The following is a 27174-nucleotide window of genomic DNA, read 5'->3' as shown; positions in this document are numbered from 1 at the left end:
TCTAAAAATAATAATCAAAATATGTTTAATTTATCAATATACATACACACATTTTTTGTACTGACGAAGAATGTATTATTTGCATGAAAAATACATATTCGACCCAATTATTTTCTTCCCAGTCAATATAAGTTGACATACTCTACTCGTAAAAGCATGATTTTAATCAATTACTTAGAATAAGTCATTGCAGATGGTACCGAATTAAAATTGGAATCCGTGTCATTACCAAAGGTCACTCGGTAGGGTTCGTTCACCAATCCTAAATTACTTAAATCCCCCTCGAATTTTTGTGCAACTTATTTTGTGCAATTTGGCAGTAACAAATGTTGTCATGGTTGCTCGAGACAAATGTCAACATCAAATGTCCAAAACATACTACATATGTCGCCCTCCGCTAATTTACAATCCACTCTTTTTATTTAAATCCATCTTGAGTGTATCTAAAATAAAATTGGAGTCGTCGAACGGAAAGAAAGTTTAATGCAATTCGCACTAGGAAATACGTATCATCGACTCACAATTTCAAGATAGAACAATTAAACCTCTGCTCTAATAAAAAAAAACATGCATTTGGGGATGTTTAATTAATGTAGTTGTTGCCAAATCATATTTATAGAGGACACACCTTAAAAATTACGAATCTAAAAATAAATTTAGTTTGTGCGCATTATCAAAATAGACTCCAATATCGTAAACATGAACCGAGACACGTATCCTGTAACCAGTGTCAGTGCTGGTCAGTGGCTTTCAATGATTGAAAATCTTGATTTTTTTCATCTACTTATTAACGAAACTGTATAAAATTGTGAAATACTCAGATATTGAACGTCAACAGAGCAAAAGTCAAACTACATGTAAGACTGTTCCAGGCAGACTTTCTTTCCAAATGATTTAAGAATTCTACTCTATGTACTCATTCAAAGCTCTACTATACTCATATATCTACAAATGGTTGCAAACTACGCAGCTGCGTACTCATTTCATACTTTTGTGTCGGCTTTTGCCATTTTAAACTTGCCAGAAAGATCCAACTCAATTTTAAGAATTGCCAATCATCTAAGTACATCGAAATGTCATCTGCGCAACCCCATGAATATCTCGTATTTCGTACACGCTGAAATTCAAACAGTCAAAATTCAATCGAAATGAGCATACAGCCGCGTAGTTTGCAACCATTTGTAGCAAACCCACTTATTATGTACACGGTCTAGAGATCTTTGCAGGTCTGCTAAATTTTCAGCGACTAGTGCCGTGTCATCAGTAAAGCCCGGACCCAGAAGGTGCCGCGTATTGTTAAAATGTTGTAAATGCATTGCTAAAGGTTTGCCGAACCTTTTTTACAAAGGATTTACAACAATGGAAAAATGAGCGGCCCCTTGGCTACACTACCTCTACTTATTATTGTTATTGTATAAATCATAAAGCATTGGCGTCGCTTGGGGTGGTGTCACCTGGTGCGTGGTGGTGTCACATAAAAAATGTTTTGTATTAATTATTAACATTTGTTAATTGTTATGAATTACGAGAGAGAAACGCCAAAAGAGAAGTTATGTAAGTTCGCACGTTGACTAAATAAGTTAACCTTCTTACCTTTGAGTACATATTAATTAATTAATTAATCCATAGAAACATCTATGGCTTTAGACTTGTACATAAATCTTTACATATTGTACATAAATCAAATTCAGCATTGGCAAATTCAGCATTCAAACATTGACAAACTCTGACAGGAAAGGAAGGAGTCACAAATATCCAAGTCTGACCAGCAGTATTAAAAATTAGCATAGGATCGAACCCGGTAGCCTCTCGGGGCATAAACATAAACGTAACCACCGAGCCATACTAAAGCTGCAGCAGACGGATTTCTCGGTAGCTGTATAAATACAGAAAGCTGTATATACATATATAGAAATTACAATGAGGCGTGTAGCCGCTTGAGGACCGTCATACAACGAATATGTCGATTTAGCGTTTTTCAATTTGAACAATTTGGTGTCACACTGTCACCATAAAAGTGGTGCATAAAGAAATGGTATTCATCCGATCATTTGAAATATCAACCATATTGTTAGTCTTTGTCGTTTGAAATTATGACCATACTCACCTCAATGTGGTTCATATATGTATGCTCTCAGGAACTGTTTTACCGGTTTTTGAAAATGTCTAGAACTAATTGTTAAAAATAGTTTTCCTGAAAAAGGGGAATGTTTTTTAAATGAACTGTACTTACTTTAATAAATCATATCCAGAAAGGTAAATATGTCAATAATATCGCTGCAATACTTCAAAAGTAAATTTCGACTTTTCCATTTTCAGCTTGGTTCATAAACTGATTTTTAGAGTGGGAAATCGTTGCAAGAAATAATTTTTCAAAATAATCATAGGTACTTAAATGTGATGTATAGGTATGTCAGCTGCATATTTGAAAAGTCACGTACAATTGTTTTTCTGGGATTAATTGTAAACAGGCAATGTTTTGGGCGGGGGCGCCCCTGTGTCAGTAGTGGGCGTGGGCGGTTTGAATGTGAACCGCACAAATACGAGAGTTTCTCTCCAAACGGACTGCCGAGCTGCACACGGTACAAACGCATTCTCCAGCTTCGCTCGAAGTAAGGAGCACTCGAAAATACCAAAAAAAACTTAAAGACCATTCGAAAGTTTGAAACCTAAAAGACAACGCGCTCTATTAGTCTTCTGTGCAAATTTCCATAAAAGGGGTAAATTTTTTAACAAGGCGCTAGATCCTGGCCGAACTCGACGAGTTATTTGAACCGCTGTCAAACGCAAACAAATACGAATCACTACTGCCAATCGATATTTAAACAATAATAATAACATTTAAAAAAATAACGAATTTGAAAGATATGGCTGTAGTTTTTATTAATTTCACTCCAATCTCCATTTCTCTTTCGTATCAAGCTTAAATAATTTTATTTATTCTTAAATTCATTAAAATAAACTTTCTGGTGCTTTTCAATAAAATAATGTTGTACATAAATCTCACAAAATTGTATTGCTTGGCAGATAACTTAAATATTCAAGATGCCAAACGCAGAAGCGACAAATTTGGCGGCGACCTACCTCATCTTGGTATTCCTCCTACTTGCTCTATGGCTACTTTACGCAGGACTGTTTTAGAAAGTGAGTATTTCTTTTTTTAATAATTCCTTTAATTTATCCCCTGATTTTAATGTTAAAAATACAAAAAATCCCGTGACATTATTAAGTTCCTTTTAAGTCATTGATCTTATTCATGTTCTCTGGTAACAACAGTCAATTGGAATTAATGTATTATTTAAACCCAAATGGCCAACGACTGTCACCTTTTCTAAGACTTTTTTATTATTTCGCTTATATTAGAATGTAGTCTTTTCAGTGTATTCTTATATAATACTAATAGTGATACCCGGCTTCGCTCGGAAAATGGAAATGTAGTCTTGTATTGAAAATAATTTCGAGCCACGAAAAAAGATCTTCATCTGTTTTTTTTATTAAATTTATTTGAATCGAAAAAAAATAATATTACATTTTTAACGACTGACCAATCACAAACGTCGAAGTCTTTTCTGATTGGCCAATCCAGCCAATCAGAAAAGACTTCGACGATCAGTGAATCAATCAATCAGAAACGAATTACAGACGCCGTTTCGGTTTTATATATAAGAATAATCCTATCTTCTTCTTTTTCTTAATGCCCTGTCCACATCCGGACGTTGGCGACCATCTAGTCGATTATTTGAAGATATTCGCGACGGTCTTCAGCGGCTCGGAACAGTCTTCGGCGCTCATATCGGTTCACATGCGCATGTTTCGAAACCAAGACAACTTCTTCTTAAAATCTTGATCACGGAATATCTCGCACTCGAGTTCTCGTTAATAGAATATCCCGCGTATGTAAATTTCGATTATTGGAGTTTTTGGGTGACAGATGTTCCGTGATCGAGATTTTAGTGACCTGCTTGAGATCGCTTTTTGCGGAATAATCACCGAACCATTTGATACATATCGAATTAAAATTTATAACAAAACATTTTTTTTATACAGTTTTAATTATCATATCTATATAATATCGCTATTTGTCTATCTGAGATAATGCTCACCGTACTATAATAGTCGTTTCGATTCGACTTGTACGTCACAGCTAAACCACTGCCAACAAAACGTATCATATATTTATATATATATATATATATATATATATATATATATATATATATATATATATATATATATATATATATATATATAATACGAATATTTTATTTATTTATTTATTTAACATACTTGGGAGAGGCGGCAAAGCTGATAGAGCCAAGGGGTTTGATTTATATAAATTAAATGAGAAAAAAGTAAAATACATTCAAAATGACAATATTAAAAAAAAATAAAAATAAGAGAAAAAATAGTAAACAAGAAACAGAAATAATATATTGGGAAAGAAGAATTACATAAATCTTTTAAGTTTAAGAAATACATCAAGCTTATTCTTAAAAATATTAAGGTTGTCAGAAATTACAATATCATTGGGAAGACTATTCCAAACTGAAACCACTCAATCAATTTATTAGATTTTTTCCTTTTTGGAGTCTAAGCGAGTGACCTCTGAGGTGAGTTTTTTCGTTGAATGTAATAAGATTGCACATTTGACATTTATAATGATTATTTAGTATTTTAAAGACTTCGATTAATTCGCCTCTTATTCTTCTCGTCTCCAGTGTAGTGAGATTCATTATTTTCAATCTTTCGTTATAAGTAAAGCCCGGACCTAGAAGGTGCCGCGTATTGTTCAAATGTTGTAAATGCATTGTTAAAGGTTTGCCGAACATTTTTTATAAAAGGATTTACAACAATGGAACAATGAGCGGCCCCTTGGCTATCCTACCTCTAGTTATAAGTAAGTGAATTAAGTTCAGAAGGAATCTTTGTAATTCTCCTTTGAACCCTTTTGATACATATAATATATTTTTTTAAATGAGGAATCTATATGCTAAAAGCATATTCTAGTTTGGTCTGTTTCTAGTTTCTACCATTTTTTTTTTCGTATTTAACAATTAAATATAAATACATTTAAAAGGTATTTGAAAAAAATGCAACCGCGTGTGGATCGAACACAGAACCGACACATTTTTTTTATTTATTTTTTATTTAATAACTTAATATGCCAACACCTATGCGATGATATTTCATCGGGTACAACACTAGTATATAAAAAATAGTTTTAATAATCCACTAGTACATATAAACATTAAAGGATCATTAACTATCTTTAAATTTCAGTTTGGATTTATAAAACTACGAATTTTATTTCAGATTTAATCTGATATGCTTTAATCTATGAGCTACATGTAACGTTGACTTCTAAGAATTTTGTTTTTTTTTGTTTATCGTTGATATATTTATATCGTAATATGTTTTATTTTATTTGTACGAGTGACAGTGTGCGAACTTTTATTTGCAGATATAAAATTTATTTTAAACGCATCGTATTTATAGTAGATTATTAAAATAAAAACAAGCAAAAAAAAAAAATGAACCGACGAGCGAAATCGTTGGTTTCGTCCACACGGGAATTTATTAATCTATATATATTTAGATTTCGGTATGATGGAGCAGGAAGGAGATCCGAGCGTTCCTTTGATACTAAATCAACATTATTTATTTTGTCACGGTTGCCATCATTTCGCGTAATTTACTATTACATTTTTGACTTTGCGATTTTTCACGTTTATTTACTACGGATTATGTATGAAAAAATTAGTCGAAAACTTCCTACATATTCCATCTAGTGATGTTTAATTTATTTTCGCAGATTTTAACTATCGATTCCAGTTAAAAGCTTCCATAGACAAATACAAATACAACGAAATGACAGAACCATCAGTCGGCAAATTATAACACAATTCACCTTTTCGTGGCGATCGGCCAAAACGGCAATCACGCGTGTAAAAATACAAATACACACATCATTTGTACCAAAAAATATAAACGATGACAAGATAGTATTGAACTTTACATTCCACAGTCACCTAAAACTGTTGATTTATGTAGTGCGGATATGTTCCAGCCTTTGGGTGTATTGATGCATTATTTGAGGGGCACCAAGTTGAATACTACTTTGTGCTAATTTCAATAGGAAAACTGAGCAAACTGTTAAATCGGTTACGACATTGCATCTCTGACCAATGTGTATGCATTGAAAATGTGGTGCGAAACTCGTATTCGAGCAATTTGCAACGGATTTGCTGTGCCTTGCTCCATTTTCTAAATCTGTCGACACTTGAAAATGCTGATAATAGTAGTTCTGTTTCGTTCAACTGGAAGCATCAATCATTTATTCGACATCAAAGAAAGACTCCTCATTATCGATCAAAAATATTTTAGCATTTTTTTTTATTGTTGTCTTTTTCTTTTTATTTATTTCAATATGAAAAAAATCTAGCTCTGAACGAATATAATTTCATACTGACAGTAAGCATGTAACAATTTACTTAAAAATTAAATAAAAGGTTGCCAATTTTTTGTTTCTAAATACTGAATAGGGTTATATATTAAAGAGCCTTGTAAAAAATTAAGCAATACATGTAGACAATACTTACCTGTTTGCAGTGTAGATTATTTTCAACCTAACCTAATCTATGTACTATGTAATTTCAAAGAGACTTTCTATATATGTATGTATGTAAGTTTTGGTTGGTAGAATCCGTGATGTTATCGAAAAAATCAAATTTTCTTCAGTTTTCAGTTCAGTCTTTTTTCTGTTGCGGTTCCCGGTTCCTGTTTCAGTTCCGGATCTCGATTCCTTTTTTCAGTTCCGGTTCCGGATTTCTGTTTCAGTTCCAGTTCCGGATTCCTGTTACAGTTCCGGATCCAGGTTTTTGTTTTAGTTCTGGATCCGGATTCCTTTTTAAGTTCCGGTTCTGGATTCCTGTTTTAGTTCCGGATCCAGATTCCTTTTTCAGCTCTGGTTCCCGATTCCTGTTTCAATTCTGGATCCGGATTCCAGTTCCAGTTCAGGGTGCGAATTACTTTTTCAGTTCCGGTTCCCGATTCCTGTTTCAGTTCCGGATCCGGATTCCTGTTTCAGTTTCAATTCCGATTTCAGTTCCTTAGATGTAAAAAAAAAGTTTCTGATTGGCTGTCGTTGTATATATTTTTATTCGATTCAAATAAATTTAATAAAAAAACAAATTAATGTTTACTATTAGATTAGCCATGTTTAAGCGGTTGATATTACAAATACCGAGCGAAGCCGGGTAAAACCACTAGTAATGTATAATTGTAGCACTATTGTTTAAAGATGTATTGACGTTTTAAGGTCTATTCATACCTATCCAGCACGACCCGTATCCTGTAGGTGTTCTGTAAGTGCGGATAGCATTCTTTGATACATTATATGGACGTATTCATACTCCATTCGCGCATGCGCATTTACGCATTCATGCGCGTCCATATAGAATGTACTAAAGAATACTGTCCGTACTTGCAGGATACTTGCAGGATTCGGGTCGTGCTGGATAGGTATGAACAGACCTTTATTGTTCACATTGTCATAAGTTATGACTAGTCACCGGACCCAGAAGGTGCTGCGTATTGTTCAAAGGTTGTAAATGCATTGTTAAAAGTTTGCCGAACCTTTTTTACAAAGGATTTACAACAATGGAACCATGAGCGGCACCTTGGCTATCCTACCTCTAGTCATAACCGTTGAATTTACTATATTATATTTAAATATTTAAATAGACCTACATATGTGCCTACATATGTAGTGGGTATATTCTCATAAAAGTAAAATGCATTTTTATGCATCGTGTCGTTATTGTTACAATGCAGTTTTTCACGTGCTTTATAGCACCAATCAAATAGGTATTTGTAGCGGTAACGAAGTGCATTCAATTAGCAACAAGAGCTAAACGCGCCATTGTTTGTGTCAAATCGCTGGCAGCAGTGCCAACTTATCGGTCGCGCGCTGTCAACTTCATTTCGCCAGTTACACGACCTGTAAACGAAATAAATTCATATGTCCACAAAAAATCACACGCTTCAAACAATTATAAATATAATAAATATTACGATATTTTTAAAATTCACACACAAAAATAATTTCGTCATTTGTGCTTTCTTTTTGCTTTTTCTTTTTTTGCTTAAATTTATTTTTGACTTTTAGCGTAACTCAATTAGAAAAACAATCCCGCTAACGATGCGAATATCTATCAACCGTCTATTCATATCAATTCATAGCACAAATAAAAATTAATACAGCTTTAACGATGCAACTTTATCATCTCTTCTATAATTTGTGCTATTGATTACCTTTCCAAAAAAATCCGTAAAGCATCATTGTGCATTTCATTTTGTAATACAAATTCAAATATATACATACCTACCCACGGTTCGGTGATTATTCCGCACAAAGCAATCTGGCACACCTCACTAAAATCTGGATCGCGGAACATCTGGAACCTGAAAATTCCAGTACGTTTTATAAACGATTGAGCGAACCCGCTCCTTGCTGTGATTGGCTGCTTTGTGCGAGTACTCGAGTGTTGCCGTGCCGTGAGTAAAAATCGACTTTTACCAGATGAAATACTCCGACATGTACCGCCTGGTTCACATATAAATTCAGACGGTTGGGCAGCGTACGGAAATATTCCATATATTGCGAATGGAATATACACGCATTTGTTTGTGGTTCATTACAAATTCATCAAAATATGTAAATATGACAAGACTAACTTCAATTCAACCAGCTTCAACAAGCAGAATAGACTAGTGGTTAGCATATAATACTTTCAACAGAATGGTTACGGGTTCAAATCCCACTGGTTTCTGCTAGCCAGACCTTGGATTTGTGACTCCAGGTCGATTGTTTCCCATCAGAGTTTACCAATTTATCTGATTTTCATAGGAACGGTTCCAAAAAATTGGCAACCTTACCCATTTTCCTGTAAATTTCGAGTTTTCAGAATCTCAAATTTCGCTGAATTGTATATAGAATCCTGCAAATTTACAAATCTGTCCATAGATGTCTCTGTGGATTTTAATTGATATGTGTATACTTTTTATAATACTTGTATCAAATGTACAATGTTTCTGGCCAGGAAGGCGCATTGGGGTTACCTGTTAGACCTTCCTTGTATAGATTAAAAATAAATTAATTAATATTAAATACGACAATTACTAAAAATTGAATAAAGATACATCCAAATGACATAACATACATATGTAGTTGCCCATGCCACTCAACGAGTTTGTTACTCAAAATCATTAAGTTACACTTGTCGCATCTCCTCTTTACTATTTTGAAAGTCATATGTGTCATGTTTCTACATAAAAGCAAGGGCATATGTATCTTCGTAGTATTTTGGTAAATGAAATGTACGGGTTTGGTGTAAACGATCGACAAGCGCCAGACAGACTGAACCACAGATGAAGTGGATGGCTGCTTTAAACGCAATTCTCGACTTCACGAATGATAGATTGCACATCAGATGACGAGTAACCTTTCTATGTGCACAGATGCAATTATTAAAATTGAATTGGATCTTTCTGGCGAGTTTAATAAGGCAAAATTCGTAACTAAAGTATCAGAAGCACAGTACGTATACAGGGTAGGTATGTCGGGACTTCGGGTAGATTTCGCTTAGTGTAAGTGCGAGCAGTGCGCACGCATAAGGTGCACGTGTCGTTAATCTGTGGTTCAGTCTGTCTGGCGCTTGTCGATCGTTTGAACCGCATCGGAAATGTACACATGAAAAGCATTCACGAGTTCTCTACGTTTAAATACGTTCAATTTAGTATCCCAATAATCATTTCCTCTCACTTAAGTATCTATTTATGTAAACACCCATTTTATATGCGTTTTTGAGAGTTCAAAAACAAACATAGCAGAGAGTGAATCCAGTTTAATTCGACCACAGTGTGTTTCAGTGCCTGGAAACGGTCGAAAATAGCGACGCGTGTGTACCGGATAAACGGATAGTTTTCCCAGTTTATTATCGTTTAGCGAAATAAAGTTGCCGGTTTATTATTATTTCGTATGCGACCGGCTGCCGGCCGGCGTGCAAAATTTTCGTTTTATCCAACGCAAAACAAACAAAACAAAGGCAAAAAAATAGCAAAAAAAAACCTCTCGAAGCAACGTCAAAAATATTCTGCGGTGGAGAAATGTTGGCCGGCTTCCCGAGCCATTACGGCCACCTACACCGCGGCCATTTTATGAATCGAATGGCGCCATTTCCAATCAAACGATACCATGAATTATTGCGAGTTTATCAATTGTCGAATTTGCAATCGACGGTTGTTGGCATAATGTCAATTTTTTTAAATTGGCGTTAGTAATGGGAACCCGCCTATGTATGAGATAAGTCGAGGCCATTTTTATTTTTTGTAGCCTCTTATGAGTTTCCATTTAAATATTACTTTCCAAAAACTGTTTTGGCAACCTTCACTTTTTACTAATCTAGAATTGGAAAATGACTTTTGAAAGGTTTTGACCGAAACCTTTTATCGAAAACGATAGACCTTGTTTGCAATTGGATCGTTGATACGCTCTGAAAATTTTTATATCTTATTTAATTGAGTAAACGAGACCCGCTAAAGAGATAAAAAAAATCATGGAAAAATTTAGTTTTTCCTTTAATTTTGACCTCAATTTAATAATTATGTTTTCGTCCCTGAAGATGTTTAACTCATTCTTTGAAAAAATTCGCTTTTACCCAGAGAAATGTTATATTAATAGAAGTGGCTTTAGGCGTCATATTGTTGTCAAGTGACGATTGTCCACAGACAATCCTAAATTATTTTAGCATCAGTCGTATTTGATGCTGGGTGCACGACGTACATATGTCCGATAAAAACTTCTCTGTATGTTTATATTACTCGCAAGATGGGCAAGCATCGGTAAAAATTGCATAATGCATTCAAAAACACACAATAAACAACATGGGATACATTTTTATAAGTAAATTGATCCGATTATATTCCGAGCAACTGTAATATTGACAACAATTATTTATTCGTAAGGGCCCATCTATTATTATTACATTTCTCTGATTTTACCACACCATTTTATTTTTCAATGAGTGAATCTTCATACATACATATAGATATGTACAGACAATTTTAACAAAAACCTACCGGTATTTAAGTCCAAATTTTCAGTTCCAGTTCTATTTGATTAAACCACTTCATCGCCATAAGCGCATCAGTGCGCGCTCCTTCGTATTTAAGGCTATGACTCGAAATTAATTTTGGTTTCTTCACAGTGACATTTAAAAATATCCCGTGATACTAATGAAATTAAAAAAGGTTATAGTTTTCGTTAGTTTGAGATGTATTCAAGAGGTAGTGTCAAGGGTTGGCACTGAAAACATATGTATAATAAAATAATCGAATTGGTTTCTACAAATGCGTGGATATTAAGTGGTTAATTCACAAATTGTTATCATTTTTTTAATTCGATATGTCCAGAATCTAAGAAAAGCAGAATAAACGTATTTCAGGCCACCAGTACTCCTTAATATTGTTTAACGCAAAGCATTATAGTTAATGTTTTGCGAGATATTGCTCTAAATGAATAAAAGTGGACTTTCAATTATAACGGCTCATACTTTTGTGACATCATTGGAATGGGAAAATAATTTGATGGGCAGTTCTAATGGGTAATAAATGATGCGAACATGCAAGTCCCATTGCCATCTCGACAGCTGAAGTCAAATAAAACTGACACTTTCTGACTGAATAACAAAAAAATTGAGTTTTCATCTACAAATAAATATTTAAAAAAAAAATCAATCATATATTTGAACCGGAATCTAATAATTGTTATAATAAGTGCTAAGTTTTCAAGTGTAAGAATATTACTAATTACCATACAAATTAATTCTAAAACAAACTGACAGTTTCAAAACGATATCGCGTACCCACACTGCATTACAAAACGCCAACGCGTATTCTTGGAAAATCGGTTTTTCATTTCGTATTTTTCCAGTCGTATAGAAATTTCCGGAAAATATTTTTATACAGCGCATCATAAATGTATCATGACCCACTTTTATTTATATTCACTCGTCTAAAAAGAGCATGACATATCAAATTGACATCATAGGAATGTCTGAGCACATGTACATGTAAATGAAATCTAGTCAAATATATTTTTTGTTTCAATGAGAATACCGACTGTGAAAAAAGTAGTTTCAAAACTGAACATATGTTAAAAACACATTTCAATTAAAAAATGTCAAATAGATAACAGATTATTAAATGATAAACATCAATAACCCAATAGAATTTTAACTAACAAACAATTTTCTTTGTGATTTATTCTCTATGTATATAATATTTAACTACACATGACTTAAATTGTCACTCAACATTAATTAATTGCCTTTTTTTCTTTAAAGAATACAATGGACAACACCCACGCAATTGTCAACTTTGTTTCATTCATCTTGACTTCAGTTTCATCGTCAATATTTATTTAAAGCATATAATATTATCAGTATTTCATTCCTTGTACATTTTCATTTGCTTAAAATACACTTAAACACATTTTAAATTTAAAGCCTGCATTAAGAAAACACTACAAATAACTGTCCTGCAGTCTAATTTAAGACCGCCAGGATTATTTTAGAGTGTTGTTTCATGTTTTGCAGCAAGAAATGGCGATTTCGCATAATAAATCCATTTTGCAGGGCAAAGAACCCCACTTGCATTCTGTTCTTAATCGAGATTTTCACAACTTTCAGCAAAAGACATATTTCCCGAAACGTTTGCCAAATTCCAACTGATTTTACAGTGAATTTGTAGCATAACTAAAGTTTCTCAATGAACTGCTATACATGTTTTAATCTGCACATTACGTTTATTATATTATATATAGATGTAAGCATGAAAGTAAATTGTATTGTAAAGATAACTATTCAAATTCATTTACATTATTTTGTATCTATTTACATACATTAGGTGTATAAACATATGTATTTACTTACTACAGGTATATACATATATACTATTTATATTAGGTATATCTACTATTCTATTTCTATAAATAATTTATATTCATATATAAAACTAGCCAAAACTAGTTTCATAATAATGGAAAATTGTTTATTTTCAATGTCTTCTACATATGTACATATGTGTTTTAATAGAATGTGTCTGTTAATCATGTAAAATTCTTATCTGTTTCAGGTAATATCAAAAATATGAAGATAGTGGTGCCCATTCAAGATTTCACCAGCATCAGATGAATCATTATCACCATGGATACTTTATCACCATATCATCAATCATTCGAAAACCACAATGCATTTCTTAATATTTTCAATTGTAACAATAAGTATAATTTTGTAATAAATACTGTATAATAAATATATATATACATTTGTGTATTTGTGTATAGAGGAGTGATTCCAAAATGAAAGACAACCAGCCAATTAAAATATTCGTTTAGACCGTAACATTGTTAAATTTTTATCATGTTTATTTTTTTGTGTTGTAAATTTTTTTTAAAAAAGTATCATATGTACATATATAAATATATTTGAATTGTTATTGCACAAATGTTAATTGATTTATTATAACAAATAAATACTACAAAAAACATTCAAGTTGTTTAATTCTTCTTTTCTATTGTTATTTTTATACATCGGTATATATTTTTTAAAAAATAATAATGCAAATATAAATTACAATTACATAAACTTAAAAAGTAGAAAATACTATCACACGTTGAATATAAAAACATAAAATTTTCCCATACTGAATCTATCGCAACAGAACGTACTGGAAAAATTGTCTCTATTATACACTTGTACATCAAAAATAAAGTAAATATAATATAATACATTACTACTAATTATTATAATACGAGCATTATAAAATTGTTATATTTGTATTAATAAGTTGTGGCATTTTGTGCTTAAGATTCATTAATTAAGCACATATTTTTCTAATTGGTAACTTTAAAAGGTTCAAGTGCACATGCAAGTACAACAATATGGCGCATTTTTAAAACCATTTCATTTGCTTCTGACTCTGCTGAAGTATTCTTCTCGAAAACTTTCATTCATTCTACCACCAATGATAGTCCTAATCCACACCGGAGGCAATTTGATGAAGAAATACTGAAATATATATAAAAAATATAACTAAATTTCATTAAAATCAAAACAAATGGTATTATTTGTATGAGTAGCAATAATATGTATAAAAATAGATGCGATGTATGTGGGTTTATGTTTGTGAAGGACGCGTCGACACACATCCAATCAAAGTCACAAAGGCGCACAGCCAATCAGAGTCAAGTGGTAAAAGTGATCAAGTAGTCGAGGAGACGCGGGGAAGCGGGGTGGCGGAGAAGTGGGGAAAGGGTGTGGAGCGTCTGACTTCTGCGACGTCAGGCCGAGCGATGGGTGACGTCAGCGACAGAAGCGCACACAAATACACAAATCCATGAAAGCACACACACACATTCATTCATCATTTCAAACGGGTGAACGGGTTGGATCGGTGAGCGCGTAATGCGCGCACTCAATTTTTTACGGTTAAAGATCTGTTCATATATATCCAGCAAGAACCGGCAGCAGCACGTATCCTGTAAGTGTGGACAGTATTCTTTGGTACATTCTATATTCGTGCCTATAAATTACCTTACATTATATTTATATGTAACAAATAACTTTTTTTTAATTCGTGTACTAATTCCTTTCTGAAACCATCCGTTGAAATCAACGACCACAACACGACAAGATCACGTTCGCCGTACTGAAGTAGTCGTTTCGATTCGACATAGAACAAAACGTACGAATATAAAAAACTTCTATATATATACTGTTTGCTACCAATGTTTCCTCTAGGCAAATTAGTCTCTGAGCATTCAGCATCTGTCTCTGAGCATTCGGCAAATTTGTTTTTGAGCATTAATTAATTTTTCAAAATACAAAATCAAAATACTCCATTATCATGTTGCCGCATTTACCCACACTGTTCCGATCGTTTTTTCTATTTTCGCCACCCTTTTCGCTATGTCAGATTTTAATTGTTTAAACGCCTATAACTTTTTCTTTTTTCACTCTATATTTTTTAAAAGCTTAATATGCCATTACCCATGCGATGATATTCCATCGGGCACAAAACTAGTATAATAATATATATAAAAACCAACTGTCGCTAAATATGTATGTTTGTATGTTTCGGACGATCAACCAGTATTGGGAACCAATCACAGCCGAGTAATCGAGACGCTGGGAAGCGTGGTAGTGGGGGAGGGGGGGGCGTCGAGTGAGGTCGCATTCGCCGAGTGTTCTCTAGCCGCTTTCGACGTCCCAGGGGTGCGGAGGGGAAGACCTCGGAGCGTGGGGGACGAAACCTCCAGGCCGCTGGAGGCGTTGGGGGTGCGGGGGGCGAAGCTCTCAGGGCACACACATTCATTCATCATTTCGAACGAGTTGGATTGTTAAATGTATAATGTGCCACTTTTATTACGATTAATATTACGTGCACGTGCGCCTATAAATTACCTTACATTATACTACATATAACTTTATTTTTATTCGTGTTTCAATTTCTTTTCGAAACCACCCGTTTAAATCAACGGGCACAACACTAGTAGTACATAATACTGATAGTAATTCAATCGTCCATAACGTTATATCTGAATAGCTATTATGTGGACGATTAAAATCAAACTTATTCATGCGAATGTTGTTGATATGATAAATCACCATATTTTTTAATCACTATCATACCACTTTTTCATACATGCTTTTTGACGATAATGATATTAATTTCTGACCGATTTACCTGAATACCATGAGCCCAATAACCAGTAGTACAATCAGATTTTCCAAGCGTACTGACAGCGTGACGGGCATAAGTTTCGGCATCGGGCACGAAAAGGTTAGCAGACATGAGTCGATCAGAAAACGAGTTCATCTTCGTCGAGACGAACAATGGAGAAAGGTGTTGCACGGTAATACCAAACTTGCTATACTCGTATCTTATGGCAGCTGTGAAGTTATTTATATAAGTCTGCAAGAAATACACACATCAAAGCAACACAATGTCAACATATATAAAACCAATCAAATCGATTTCGATTGTGAATACTTTAGTAGCTCCGTAAACAGTCATCAATGGCAGCGGTTGCAGTTCAGAACCAGACGACGTATTGACGATGGCTCCCCTTCCTCGGGCTTTCATCTGAACCAGAACCATCCTCGTCATCATGGTGACGGCTCCTACATTTATGTTGATGATGTCCCATATCTCCTTCTCGGGCACTTCGTTCAGATACATGGGATAGTCGTACTGTTTGCCAACATTGTTCACTGCGGACGAAAAACAAACATCAATCAACAGTAATGATGAGCGCATCTTTCGCAAATGATTTTCGCAACGATCGTTTGACGACACGATTCGATCAGGGCCGCGCCTAAGAATTCGGCCAATTAATTTTATCAGCATTTGTATAAATCATATTAATCCTTTGAGTACTGACGTCTTTTCTGTTGAAAGTCCACCACGCTGAAAATTTCGCCAGCATTTTCAACTGGAATTATTTATATATCCAGTTTAAAAATTGTAGCTAATCCAAACAAACCCTAGATAACTATTGCCGAGGATTTCGAGTTTTGAAAAGGTTTGCTTAGACTATCTAATATATCTTGCAACAATATAAAATAAATAAAAGAAGTCTATTATTGAATGTATTTTTCCAAAACGAATTCCATCTTCTTCATTGTTGTTAAAATGTAATGATCACAATATAAATGTGAAGCCACAACCTAAAATACTCAGCAGTTAGTGATTTCTATATATTCTGCTATATTTATAAATTCAGAAGTTCCTGTGTGAACCAGTCTTCATAAATGAATGACATGGATTACATGATCCATGTTCAATGTATTTTTTTTTCAATGCTACCTGAAAAGGCTTTAGCGGGTATTCTTGTTTATTTTTAACACACTGAAAAAACAACGCCTATCGGCGTTTTTTAGGCTTATGGACTTGTTTGCAAAACGCCGATCGACATTGGTCAGCATTCAAAAGGTTAATAAAAAAAATAATAAAAATGAAATGCATGCGGGTAGTGCAAAAATCTTGCCTTGTAATATGTACATATTGTGTGAGAAATATAGTGCTGAAAATTTTAATCACAATAAAAATTAATAAACAGGAAAATAGTCAGAAATCCAAACGTTTAGTTCTAACAAAACCAGACTGAACGTTTTCAAATTGATTCACGAAAATGAAGTGTATTAAGCCCACAATCCCACATCTAAGACATTATTCTTTCGATGACCAACCAATACTCAACATCCTTGAAGAAATACATCTGGCGGTCGCAAATATAATAGAAGAATATAACATAAAATAACTAGCTATATGCAGACCGAAGCTATATCTGCTATCCCGTTATTTCCCCGAACTATAGTTCGGGTGTGTTACAAGTTGTAACTTGCAACAGCAATCCATACATATACAACAAGGCAGCCTAAATATGTACATTTTAAAAAGGACGATGTCTTGTTTCGTATTTTCAATATTTCGGCCACCTGTGTGCGTTGCACACATTTATACATATTTATTTATTTTATTTATTTATTTACAAATTTGCCACAGTGACTTTACAGATTAGCTCCAAGTCGTCACTATGGCTACATAAAAAGAAAATTATACAATAAAATGCAAATATAATAATTAAAAACAAATATAAAATATACAACAAATATAAAAATATAAAAATATGAAATATGAAATATGAAAATATAACATATTGTTACGTACGCCGCGGATTGAGCGAATTGCACTTAGACCAACGGATATCTGTTATCGGATTAACTAGGTGCATGCACTTACTTCCAAAGATTATATCTGGACTCTAAGTGCATTTAGGCTAAACAATGACCGTTATTAGTTATTTCTCAGAATCGGTACGGGGAGACCCAATGTCGTGGAAATACATATCCGAATACGTGACTATACAACAGGTAAACAGATTAGGCGTCCTGAGAGATCTACCCTTTATAAGGCGGTACGTAGGCGATATCAGGGCATTCTGGACGGAGCATTGGCAATGCGTGTATCTCCTTAATCATCAATAAATGCTGTGATACGACGGTTGGCCTTTTACTTGGATCCTCCACCCACCCGTACGCAACAATATTATAAGGTGCTACGATCTCAAACTAAACAACACCTCAACCAGATCATTATATTTTAGATTAAAAAAATCCAATATAATAGAAATCCGGTTGAGGAGCTTGATGCCCCTGGCGACAGGGGACGAAAGTATTAAATTGGTACGTGCCTCAGGTGAGAAGAACAATTCGCGGTATCTAGTAGATCTGAGTTTGCTGGGAACATTGAAGTTCAACTCAGCAAGAATACGAGGATTGCATATCAATCCAATGAGAAGTTTATAAAAATGTTTCCCCAGATATACTGTACGCCATGACTCGAGGGAATTATAGCCTAGTGCTCCCAGTAGATAGGCACTTGGATAGAGCCAGGGATAACTGATATCGTCAGCATATCTGAGAAACCTTTTCTGCACTCATTCAATTCTCAAACAATGAACCCTATCACTAGGGCTCCATATAATTCGAGAATGCTTCGTACAAGTGAATTATATAGGATACAGAGTACCAAGGCACTCTGGAAAGGTTTACTTGCACACAGTATGAAACCCAACATATATGGTAGGCGCGGCCCTGGATTCGATCGTGTGCTTACTGCAAATGTCGCAACTTCGTATTGAAAGTTGTGTGCATACCCTTATGGTAATGTGAAATTATCTTTAAGTACTCTCACCCACTAATGGGTATTCGTGGCATTTATGGCTAATGCAATACCACTACAGTGCGAAGATGGTTGCGCTATTTTTATTTCAAATTGGATTCTGAATATGCGAAAGTAAATTACAACACACTGTGTATTCGTGAATTATCACTTACCATATTGAGAACTTTGATATTTGAACGTTGCCCAACAGTATGCGTTGCAATTTGTGCACTTTTTATGACCAATTAAGTAAAATATCAAGTTTACGATCAATTATGTGTATGTACGTATGTATAGTCCAACTAACAATTAAGCTGTTTTCACGCACAGTTTTCGCAACTGGTATCTAGCGTTTTATGCAAGCATTTAACCGCTTTGAACGACTAAATAATATGTAATATCGCTATACCTCATTTCAAGCCTTAAAATTTTGCGTATGATAGGTGCTATTCTACAACGTAGTGTATAGTCGATTCGATGTAGTTTGACAATTACCGAGCATGCTGTCGCATTTGTGCAATGTGCGGTAACATTTTAAGGACGTAAAATAATTTCTTTATTTTTTTTAATTATTTATTATTTAACTATATGATATTATTACAATATAATTCAATGGAAGGTCTTTAATAATAATACTGTAAGCTTTGCTGTCCATAACATGACGTTGACAATTACTTTTACCGTCTAAAAAATATAAATTCCCATTAATATAAAATATATACGTAGTCCATAAATAAATTAATAATATTGATGCATAGGGGTGGGTGGAGAATCCAAGTAAAAGGCCAAAGTCGTGTAACAGAATTTATTGGTGATTAAGGAGATACACGCACTGCCAGTGCTCCGTTCAGAATGTCTTGATATCGCCTAAGTACCGCCTTATAACGGATCGGTCGCTCAGGGCATCTTACTTACATATACAATAGGTTACTTCCCTATTGTTTAGGCATGTACCCGGATATGTATTCCCACGACACTCGGTCCCACGGTATCAGTCACTTCTGAGAAGGGACCAATAGTGGCCAATTGGGTGGCCAATTGGGTGGCCATTGTATAGCCTACATGCACTTAGTCTAGAGATAATCCTTGAAACCAATTATAACGGTCACACAGTCTCTGGGATACTACTCGGCCTAATGGCCTACGGTGTACGTAACAATATCATCAAATTACGTATTTTATATAAAAATTTTATTAATGTAAATATGTCAAAATACGAAACACGAACTCAAAACTAATAAAATATAAAAATCAAATTCTACCGTATGAAAAATGTTGTATTTATTGTCAGAATGCAATGTGAAACTGAAACGAAATGTAATTGTTCATCGCGGATTGAGTGGGGGGTGAATGCGATAGCATGTACCTTTTACGTAAGTGTCATGTTATATATTAGAGCTATTGCATACCAATAGAGAGGTCGTGGGTTCTGTCCCGGGCTAATACGCTGCTGGCGAGATCTTGTGGTTTTAAAAAAATATAAATTATTAAAAATAAACTCGAGTTCGAATTTTCGCATGATCGAAAAACTTCATATATTGTTACCACGTACATATGTAGATAGAGTAAAAACACAAATTGACAGTCTCCTTTTAGAATTTTCCGATTTTTCTATCTTGATTGTTGTGAAAGATCAAATAAATCGGTATCTTGCCTCACATCCTCGAAAATTCGAGTATGTAACATATCGAATTTGGTGAATCTTATAAATATACCACCTAATGTATGTATTTCTCGCGAATTTGATGTGTACCAAAATTTTTGTTGATTGTCCATAGATGACAATTGAAAAATTGTGTATTGGAACATGAGAGAGAGTATCCACTGTCTAAATGTATTAGTGGGAGAACGATAGATACCCCGGATTAGGCGGATGGAACTAAGTAAGTGCCCCAACAAAGGATACGCTAGAGTTCTCACAGAACAATAGACTCACCACGGTAGACTTTATGTGCCTAGAAAATAGGTACATAATTGGATCGGGGAAGCTGTGGTGGGCAACTTATAAGAAGGTACACACGGTAGATTATTCTGGAGTGAGCGGTGGTAACGCGTGGACCTTCTGAATCGTTGAATAAATGCTGTGAAGCGACTTTGGCTTTTCATTTGGATGCTGAACCCACCCCTACGCAACAATATTATACATTACAAAAATAATGTAACCATATGTGTCGCCTTGGGGTAATTCCTGTCTTGGCACACATGATGTACATAGCCAGCAGCATTGACTCGGTGGTTGGGCTTATGTACAATAAAATTTATGTAAAAATTCATAGATGTCTCGTTAATTTCGAGTTTTCAATATCATAATTCAGCGACTTATGTAATAAAAATGCTGCATTGTTTGTAATTGGCCAGGAAGACGCATTGGGGCTATTTATTTGTATATATGTATGTAAAAATATGTATTTTGTTTTGTTTTATTTTACATAGATATATACTAGGAAGGCCTAACAGGTAGACCCCAATGCACCTTCCTAGATAATTAATAACAAACATTACAGAATTTTTATTACATAAATCGCTGTATTACGAGAGGCTGACGAACACAAAATTAACAATTAATTAATTGATCTATAGACACATCTATGGATTTAGACTTGTACATAAATTTTTACATATTGTACATAAATAAAATTCATACATATATTTGTGACATAGCGGGTAGGATGATTTATGCCAATTTGATGGAGGAACCGTTTCAACTGTGAAATCAGATAAATTGGCAAACTCTGATAAGGAACGATCGACTTGGAGGCACAAATATCCAAGTCTGACCAGCAGTATAAAAGATTAGCACGGGATCGAACCCGGTAACCTCTCGGTGCAAAACATAAACGCAACCACTGAGCCATACTTGTATGTATGTAATACAAATAAAATAAATAAATAACTAATTTCTTCTACTGCCAAATGATTTTGTTTCAATATCTCTCTCCATATATGTATGTACACCAGACATACAGCGTAACATACCTAAACTTATGCAATAGCCAGATTTCAAGTTCAAACAATTGCTCAATGATACAGCATATCTGGTGAAACACATCAGACAAAACGATGGCCAATTTCCACTCCATGGAAAAGATGTATACAAGTTTTCCCAGGAGTGGGAGTAACTTACACCAGATACTGAATAAATATTTGCCAAGTTATGTGTTCAATCCACATGAATGATATGTTTATGTCGTAAAACTCTATGGATATATTATTGTACAACATAAAAACAAACTTATTTGTAATAGCAAGCAATACTAACGGCAGTACAGGAAGGCCCTTCACTAATCCATCATTTTAACAAATGAGGCCATGTAAATCAATACATATGCACATATATGTATATTAAACATGTTATATCTATGTCTAGTCGTGCTCTAGCTATGAACTTAAATTACATACTGGCCTCTGCTTCAAATAGATTTATAATTTTATCATCTCAACTACAAACCGATTCAGAAAAATTCGTCAAAATATGATGGAATTTTTAGTAATAACGAAAATATTGTTATCAGCTTTTGAAATACACGTTTTTCAAGATTGTGGGTAGCATTTAAAATGTGGAGCTTAATCAATATTATTATGTATCCAAGTTCGAGTTATCCAAGTTGCGGTTATGCTGTATAATTGGCATCGTAAAAATTAATGAACGTATCCCAAGAGACTTTATATAATACATACATATTATAGATGGTGTCATTTTTTTTTATTATGATAAATCATTTCATTTATTATTATTATTATATAAATTAATCAAAGACTTCTATTCAAAAACATATTTTTAATACAATTACACATGTGCAATTATAAAACGTCAAAAAGTGAAGGTTTATTGAACATCAATAATAAGATATCACGAGATTTGAAGTGTGGACTTCGAAACAACCATAATACGTGATATCAGTGATGAGTTAAATCTATTTTCTTAAACACGTATCGCACTGTGATGGATAGCGAGTGACCAGGACTAATATTTTATTTTATTTCCCAAAATACATATAATGAATGGGTCTTCATATTGTAACGTGAAACATGAGAGAGAGTATCCACTGTCTAAGTGGATACGTGGGTGAAGAATAGAGACCCCGGATTAGGCTTATGGGACTAAGATGAAGGATATGCCCGAAATGATATGCCCGAACAAAGGATATGTTGGAGTTCTAACAGACCTGGGCGAGTTCACAATATTTCTGCATGCGGGAATATTTCTACATTGGCTAAAGAAAACTGGATTGTTACGGTGATATGTATAGCGATATATAATAATATGAATACATCGTGCCGGTTACTGCTGTTACATCTACGCCACGTACATATTACGGAAAATATGAATGTATCCATGTAAAATGTACTAAATAATATTTTTCGTACTGCTGCTTACGCATAGTTACTGGTCTGTGCTGTCCCAGTATAAGCAGAACTTAAGACTTTGTTAAATAAAAATATTAATGAACGATGTCTGGAGCTTTTGCTGATAATAGCATTTCATAATAAATTACTTTTTATATAATTTATTTTGTATTCGGGCATATTTTTCTTCGTAAAACTTGACGGTATATCCAGTCGTATTAAGTATGTACATATATTCGATAGAACTGGTTCTCTTTCTCACAAAATTGTAAATGTTATGAGTTTTACTTTATTTACCTAAGATGCCTATTTGAATATCTTTAAGTTGTTCTTCAATTTCCTTATAGATGGAACTTCCTTGACTAAAGTCCGCTTGAATGATTTTCGTTTTGACAGAATGTGATTTTTCTAAAAAAAAAAAACAACCATAAATACAACACACAAATGCACTCAAAATTATATTTAAATTGCACAAATAAAAGACATGATTAAAACAGCGAATAATTTAACCGTCTCACATCACATTCACATTCACGTATCACGACGAATAAATAATTACACCAATAAACAAATATATATATATATATATATAAATACGTGCTAACCAAAAGAGTGATGCAAAATCATTTATATATATTTAAAAGTTTTTTCGCCATTAAAAAGATTGCATTTACATATATTTCAACTCGGTGATAAATTCACAACAAATATTTGATTTATACTAAACATGTGCACATATTTAAAATATATGCGCTAAATCATAGATTTAACTTCCTATTAAATCAATGCAAATAAACAAATACATATAAAAACAATACGCAAATGCCACGCTTCATTCGCAAGAGTTGAATAAGCATGTAATTTGTGTAATTTTATCAAGTTGACCGATCAATGTGCAATTGTTAAGTAAACGGTATTTTGTTAAGTAAAGTGTTGCAATGCGTGTAATAGTGAGCTTTTCAAACCGTATAATTTGATTTAATAATACCTATTTCGTTGGCTACGTTTATGAGCTTTTCTCTTGTCCTGCTTATAAGCACAATGTTCAAGCCCTGCTTGGCCAACTCTTTGGCGTAATATTTGCCTATTCCATCTGTTGACCCTGTAACAACTGAAACAAAAAGATAAGTATGCATAATCATATTGTTTTGTTTAAACTTATTACGTTGAAGGTATACAAGAAGCATAGCATATGGGATAATCGTGGGATTAAGACCTAGATAAATCGAGATTTCACTGCTAACATGTACATACATTGTACATTTAATGCGTAATTGAACTGTACAACACCTCGATTTGACATAGATCTAGGTTATGATACGTATATATATTAATAACACAAAACTTTTTAAGACAGTACGTCGCATAGATCCAATTAAATCAGGTGAACGCAAGAACACATTAAAATTCGATTAAAAAAAATATATATATATATGTATATAAAAAAAATTTAAAGACATGATGTAGTATAAATCAAGTCTACGGTTTGACATTAAGATATAATAATTTTGTGAATTATGCAATACACTGTTGGGTGATTCGAGTTGCAAAAAAAAAGTGTCGGACGTTCAAGTGTTATGTCAATAATTGCGCAAAATTCTCGATGGCTGGCCATCGAACTAGAAGTGAAAATCATTCTATGGACCGTTCGAGACTAATCAGTAGAGCCCGGAATCTGAAGTGGCTGTTTATTGTTCAAAGATTGTAAATGCATTGTTAAAGGTTTGCCGAACCTTTTTTACAAAGGATTTACAACAATTGAACAATAGGCGCCACGTTTCCGGCTCCTTCAGATTCCGACCTCTACTAATCAGCGACACCTAACCTTTCCGAGATTCGTCTAAATTAAATGCATTCGTGTGATTTGATTTTTTGAAATGGAATAAAAATTCAAGCATGTGCAATATATTGAAATATCAACGACTTTATTTACTATTTGGCAAGTCGCTTTAAAAAAGTGACGATTCTCAAAAATGCTGTGTTTCCATTCTAAATTCAGCCACCGATCAACATATGTAACTGATAAATTGTTGTAATATTTGTGAATAAATAATGATATTTATGTATGTGGATACAAAAATTTCATAAGACATTGATTTAGTTGGGTCAAAATATTCTAATTGTATGACATAAGTTGAATAATATAACTGGTTTCAGACCCGTTGACCCGTCCATTGCCATTTCAATATCTTTACTCTCACCATTACATCAACCACCTTTGTTATACTTCTAATTCACGAATTCCGTTTTCTATGTCTCCTCGTTATGCCAAGCCTACAGCATTCCATACCTATTTGTGTACAATGGACCTTATGCAGCATTTAATACCCAAGTTTTGCACCCATTATTCGTCATCACTGGCAAGATCATCAAGATCATAACTCATCACTAGAGGTAGGATAGTCACAGTGCTATCTATTGTTCCATTGTTGTAAATCCTTTGTAAAAAAGGTTCGGCAAACCTTTAACAATGCATTTACAACCTTTGAACAATACGCGGCACCTTCTGGGTCCGGTGACTACTCATCACATCAGTGTCTTTCACAGACATTACTAACAAACTAACCAGTAGATTCTATTACAGAATCACTAATAACCATACTAACACACTTGTGAAGAGTCTCGGTGATTACAACAAAATGTCTATACCCTTCAGGTATAACACACAGATTATACCTGAAGGGTATAATCTGCTTTAGGTCATCGACTTTAGAGAGTCTTTAATCAATATTATGTATTAGATGTATTATGAGCATTTATAATAATTGAAATAGGTTTTTGAGCTCTTTTTCCTATTACGCCGTACATATTAACATTAGAATAATATAATACTATGATTACGAACAAAATTAAATTAAAATTGTAAAATAGAAAATGATCAGTAGATCAGTAGCTATTAAAATATATATAAGATGTATTGTGAACATAATTTAGTAATAATAAAAGCATTTAAAAATCAAATTCACATAAAATCTGTGGCAAATTTCCATTCTGTTCTACTCAGAAGGTTATCTAGTTTGAAATACATTCTCAAACATATCACTACTTAATAAATAGTAAAAACCATATCCATGTTGATATAGCAAAAACTCGAATCAGCGAAATTAAAGCATTGGCCTGTCAATAGGTCAAATATAAATAAGGGGCCACTACTACCATGTAAACGTCAAAAATAAACGCACCTTGAATGTTGAAAACCGGACGCGGAAACAGCAATCAATCGTGGCAACGAAAATGCACGAAAAGCTGGAGAATGAAACCGAAATTATAGTCGTGATTTTGATGACGATCATCAAAATTGGCCTCGGACAATTATTCGGTAACAGTTTCGTGTCGAAACGACCTCGTCAACGTAATGCACAACTACTGATCTAGCGGGCGGGAAAAGTCATTAAGCTAAAATTACAAAGACATTTCAATATAATGTTGGCATTAACTTTTATAACAATTATTGTGATGCAATCGAGTTTGCACCATGAGAAATTGAGCACAACAAAAATATAATTCAAAGTCTTAATATTATATTAATTAATTGATCGAAGGCGAAAATAACGAGCCCTTGCCCAAACTCCGGTATGTCCAAATTCTGCATATTGTTTTCCAAACATTAAATGTAATAATTATAAAATTTAACACATAAATATATGTACATAATTGTCGTGTTTACAACATGGTCAATAGTTGATTTTTCAATTTCTCTAATTATTTCTAAATCTATGAATTCATACATACATATGTAAATACTTAGATCGTGCAATTTTAGTCATTTTAAAAATATTATCTGAATTTTAAGGAGATATCATCCCATTAATATCATTACCATGAGTAATTTATCAACAATTCCACATTTCCTTATTGCCACTTCCTAAAAGACAGTGAAAAATCATTCAATAGTATATTTTCTTCGATACTTCCGTATGCAAATTATAACGTGTTTAATTTCATATAACGGTAAAACATACAGGGCCGTAGCTAAGGAAGTGTATTAATAACAAATAACTAAACAATCAAGAAGAGATAACAAACTTCATCCTTTAT

General features: G+C 33.7%; 2 protein-coding genes across 3 annotated transcripts in view; one reads left to right on the top strand and one right to left on the bottom strand.

The window, feature by feature from the left end:
* Positions 1-699: 699 nt before the first annotated feature.
* On the top strand, positions 700-13600 carry LOC143917668 (uncharacterized). Its single transcript, XM_077439250.1, has 5 exons — positions 700-739; positions 822-857; positions 2472-2612; positions 3028-3144; positions 13195-13600. The coding sequence occupies exons 1-5, from the start codon at positions 700-702 to the stop codon at positions 13251-13253; spliced, it is 393 nt and encodes a 130-aa protein (XP_077295376.1). The 3' UTR covers positions 13254-13600.
* A 4-nt stretch (positions 13601-13604) lies between these two features.
* Positions 13605-27174, bottom strand: part of LOC143917865 (inactive hydroxysteroid dehydrogenase-like protein 1) — a 31050-nt gene continuing 17480 nt past the window's right edge. Inside the window, exons 2-6 of one of the 2 annotated variants that reach the window (XM_077439474.1) lie at positions 24125-24247; positions 23434-23544; positions 16114-16334; positions 15808-16035; positions 13605-14129 (exon numbers count right to left, since the gene is read on the bottom strand). In XM_077439474.1, coding sequence (XP_077295600.1) covers positions 14025-14129; positions 15808-16035; positions 16114-16334; positions 23434-23544; positions 24125-24247 — 788 coding nt within the window. In that variant the 3' untranslated portion in view covers positions 13605-14024. The remainder of the gene's footprint in view (positions 14130-15807; positions 16036-16113; positions 16335-23433; positions 23545-24124; positions 24248-27174) is intronic. The other variant, XM_077439475.1, reaches the window with a different exon arrangement.

This window comes from Arctopsyche grandis, chromosome 10 (assembly GCF_051622035.1).
Source record: "Arctopsyche grandis isolate Sample6627 chromosome 10, ASM5162203v2, whole genome shotgun sequence".
Lineage (NCBI taxonomy): Eukaryota > Metazoa > Arthropoda > Insecta > Trichoptera > Hydropsychidae > Arctopsyche > Arctopsyche grandis.
Note: the sequence above shows the minus strand (reverse complement) of the source record. Positions and strands in the feature narration are given on the sequence as shown.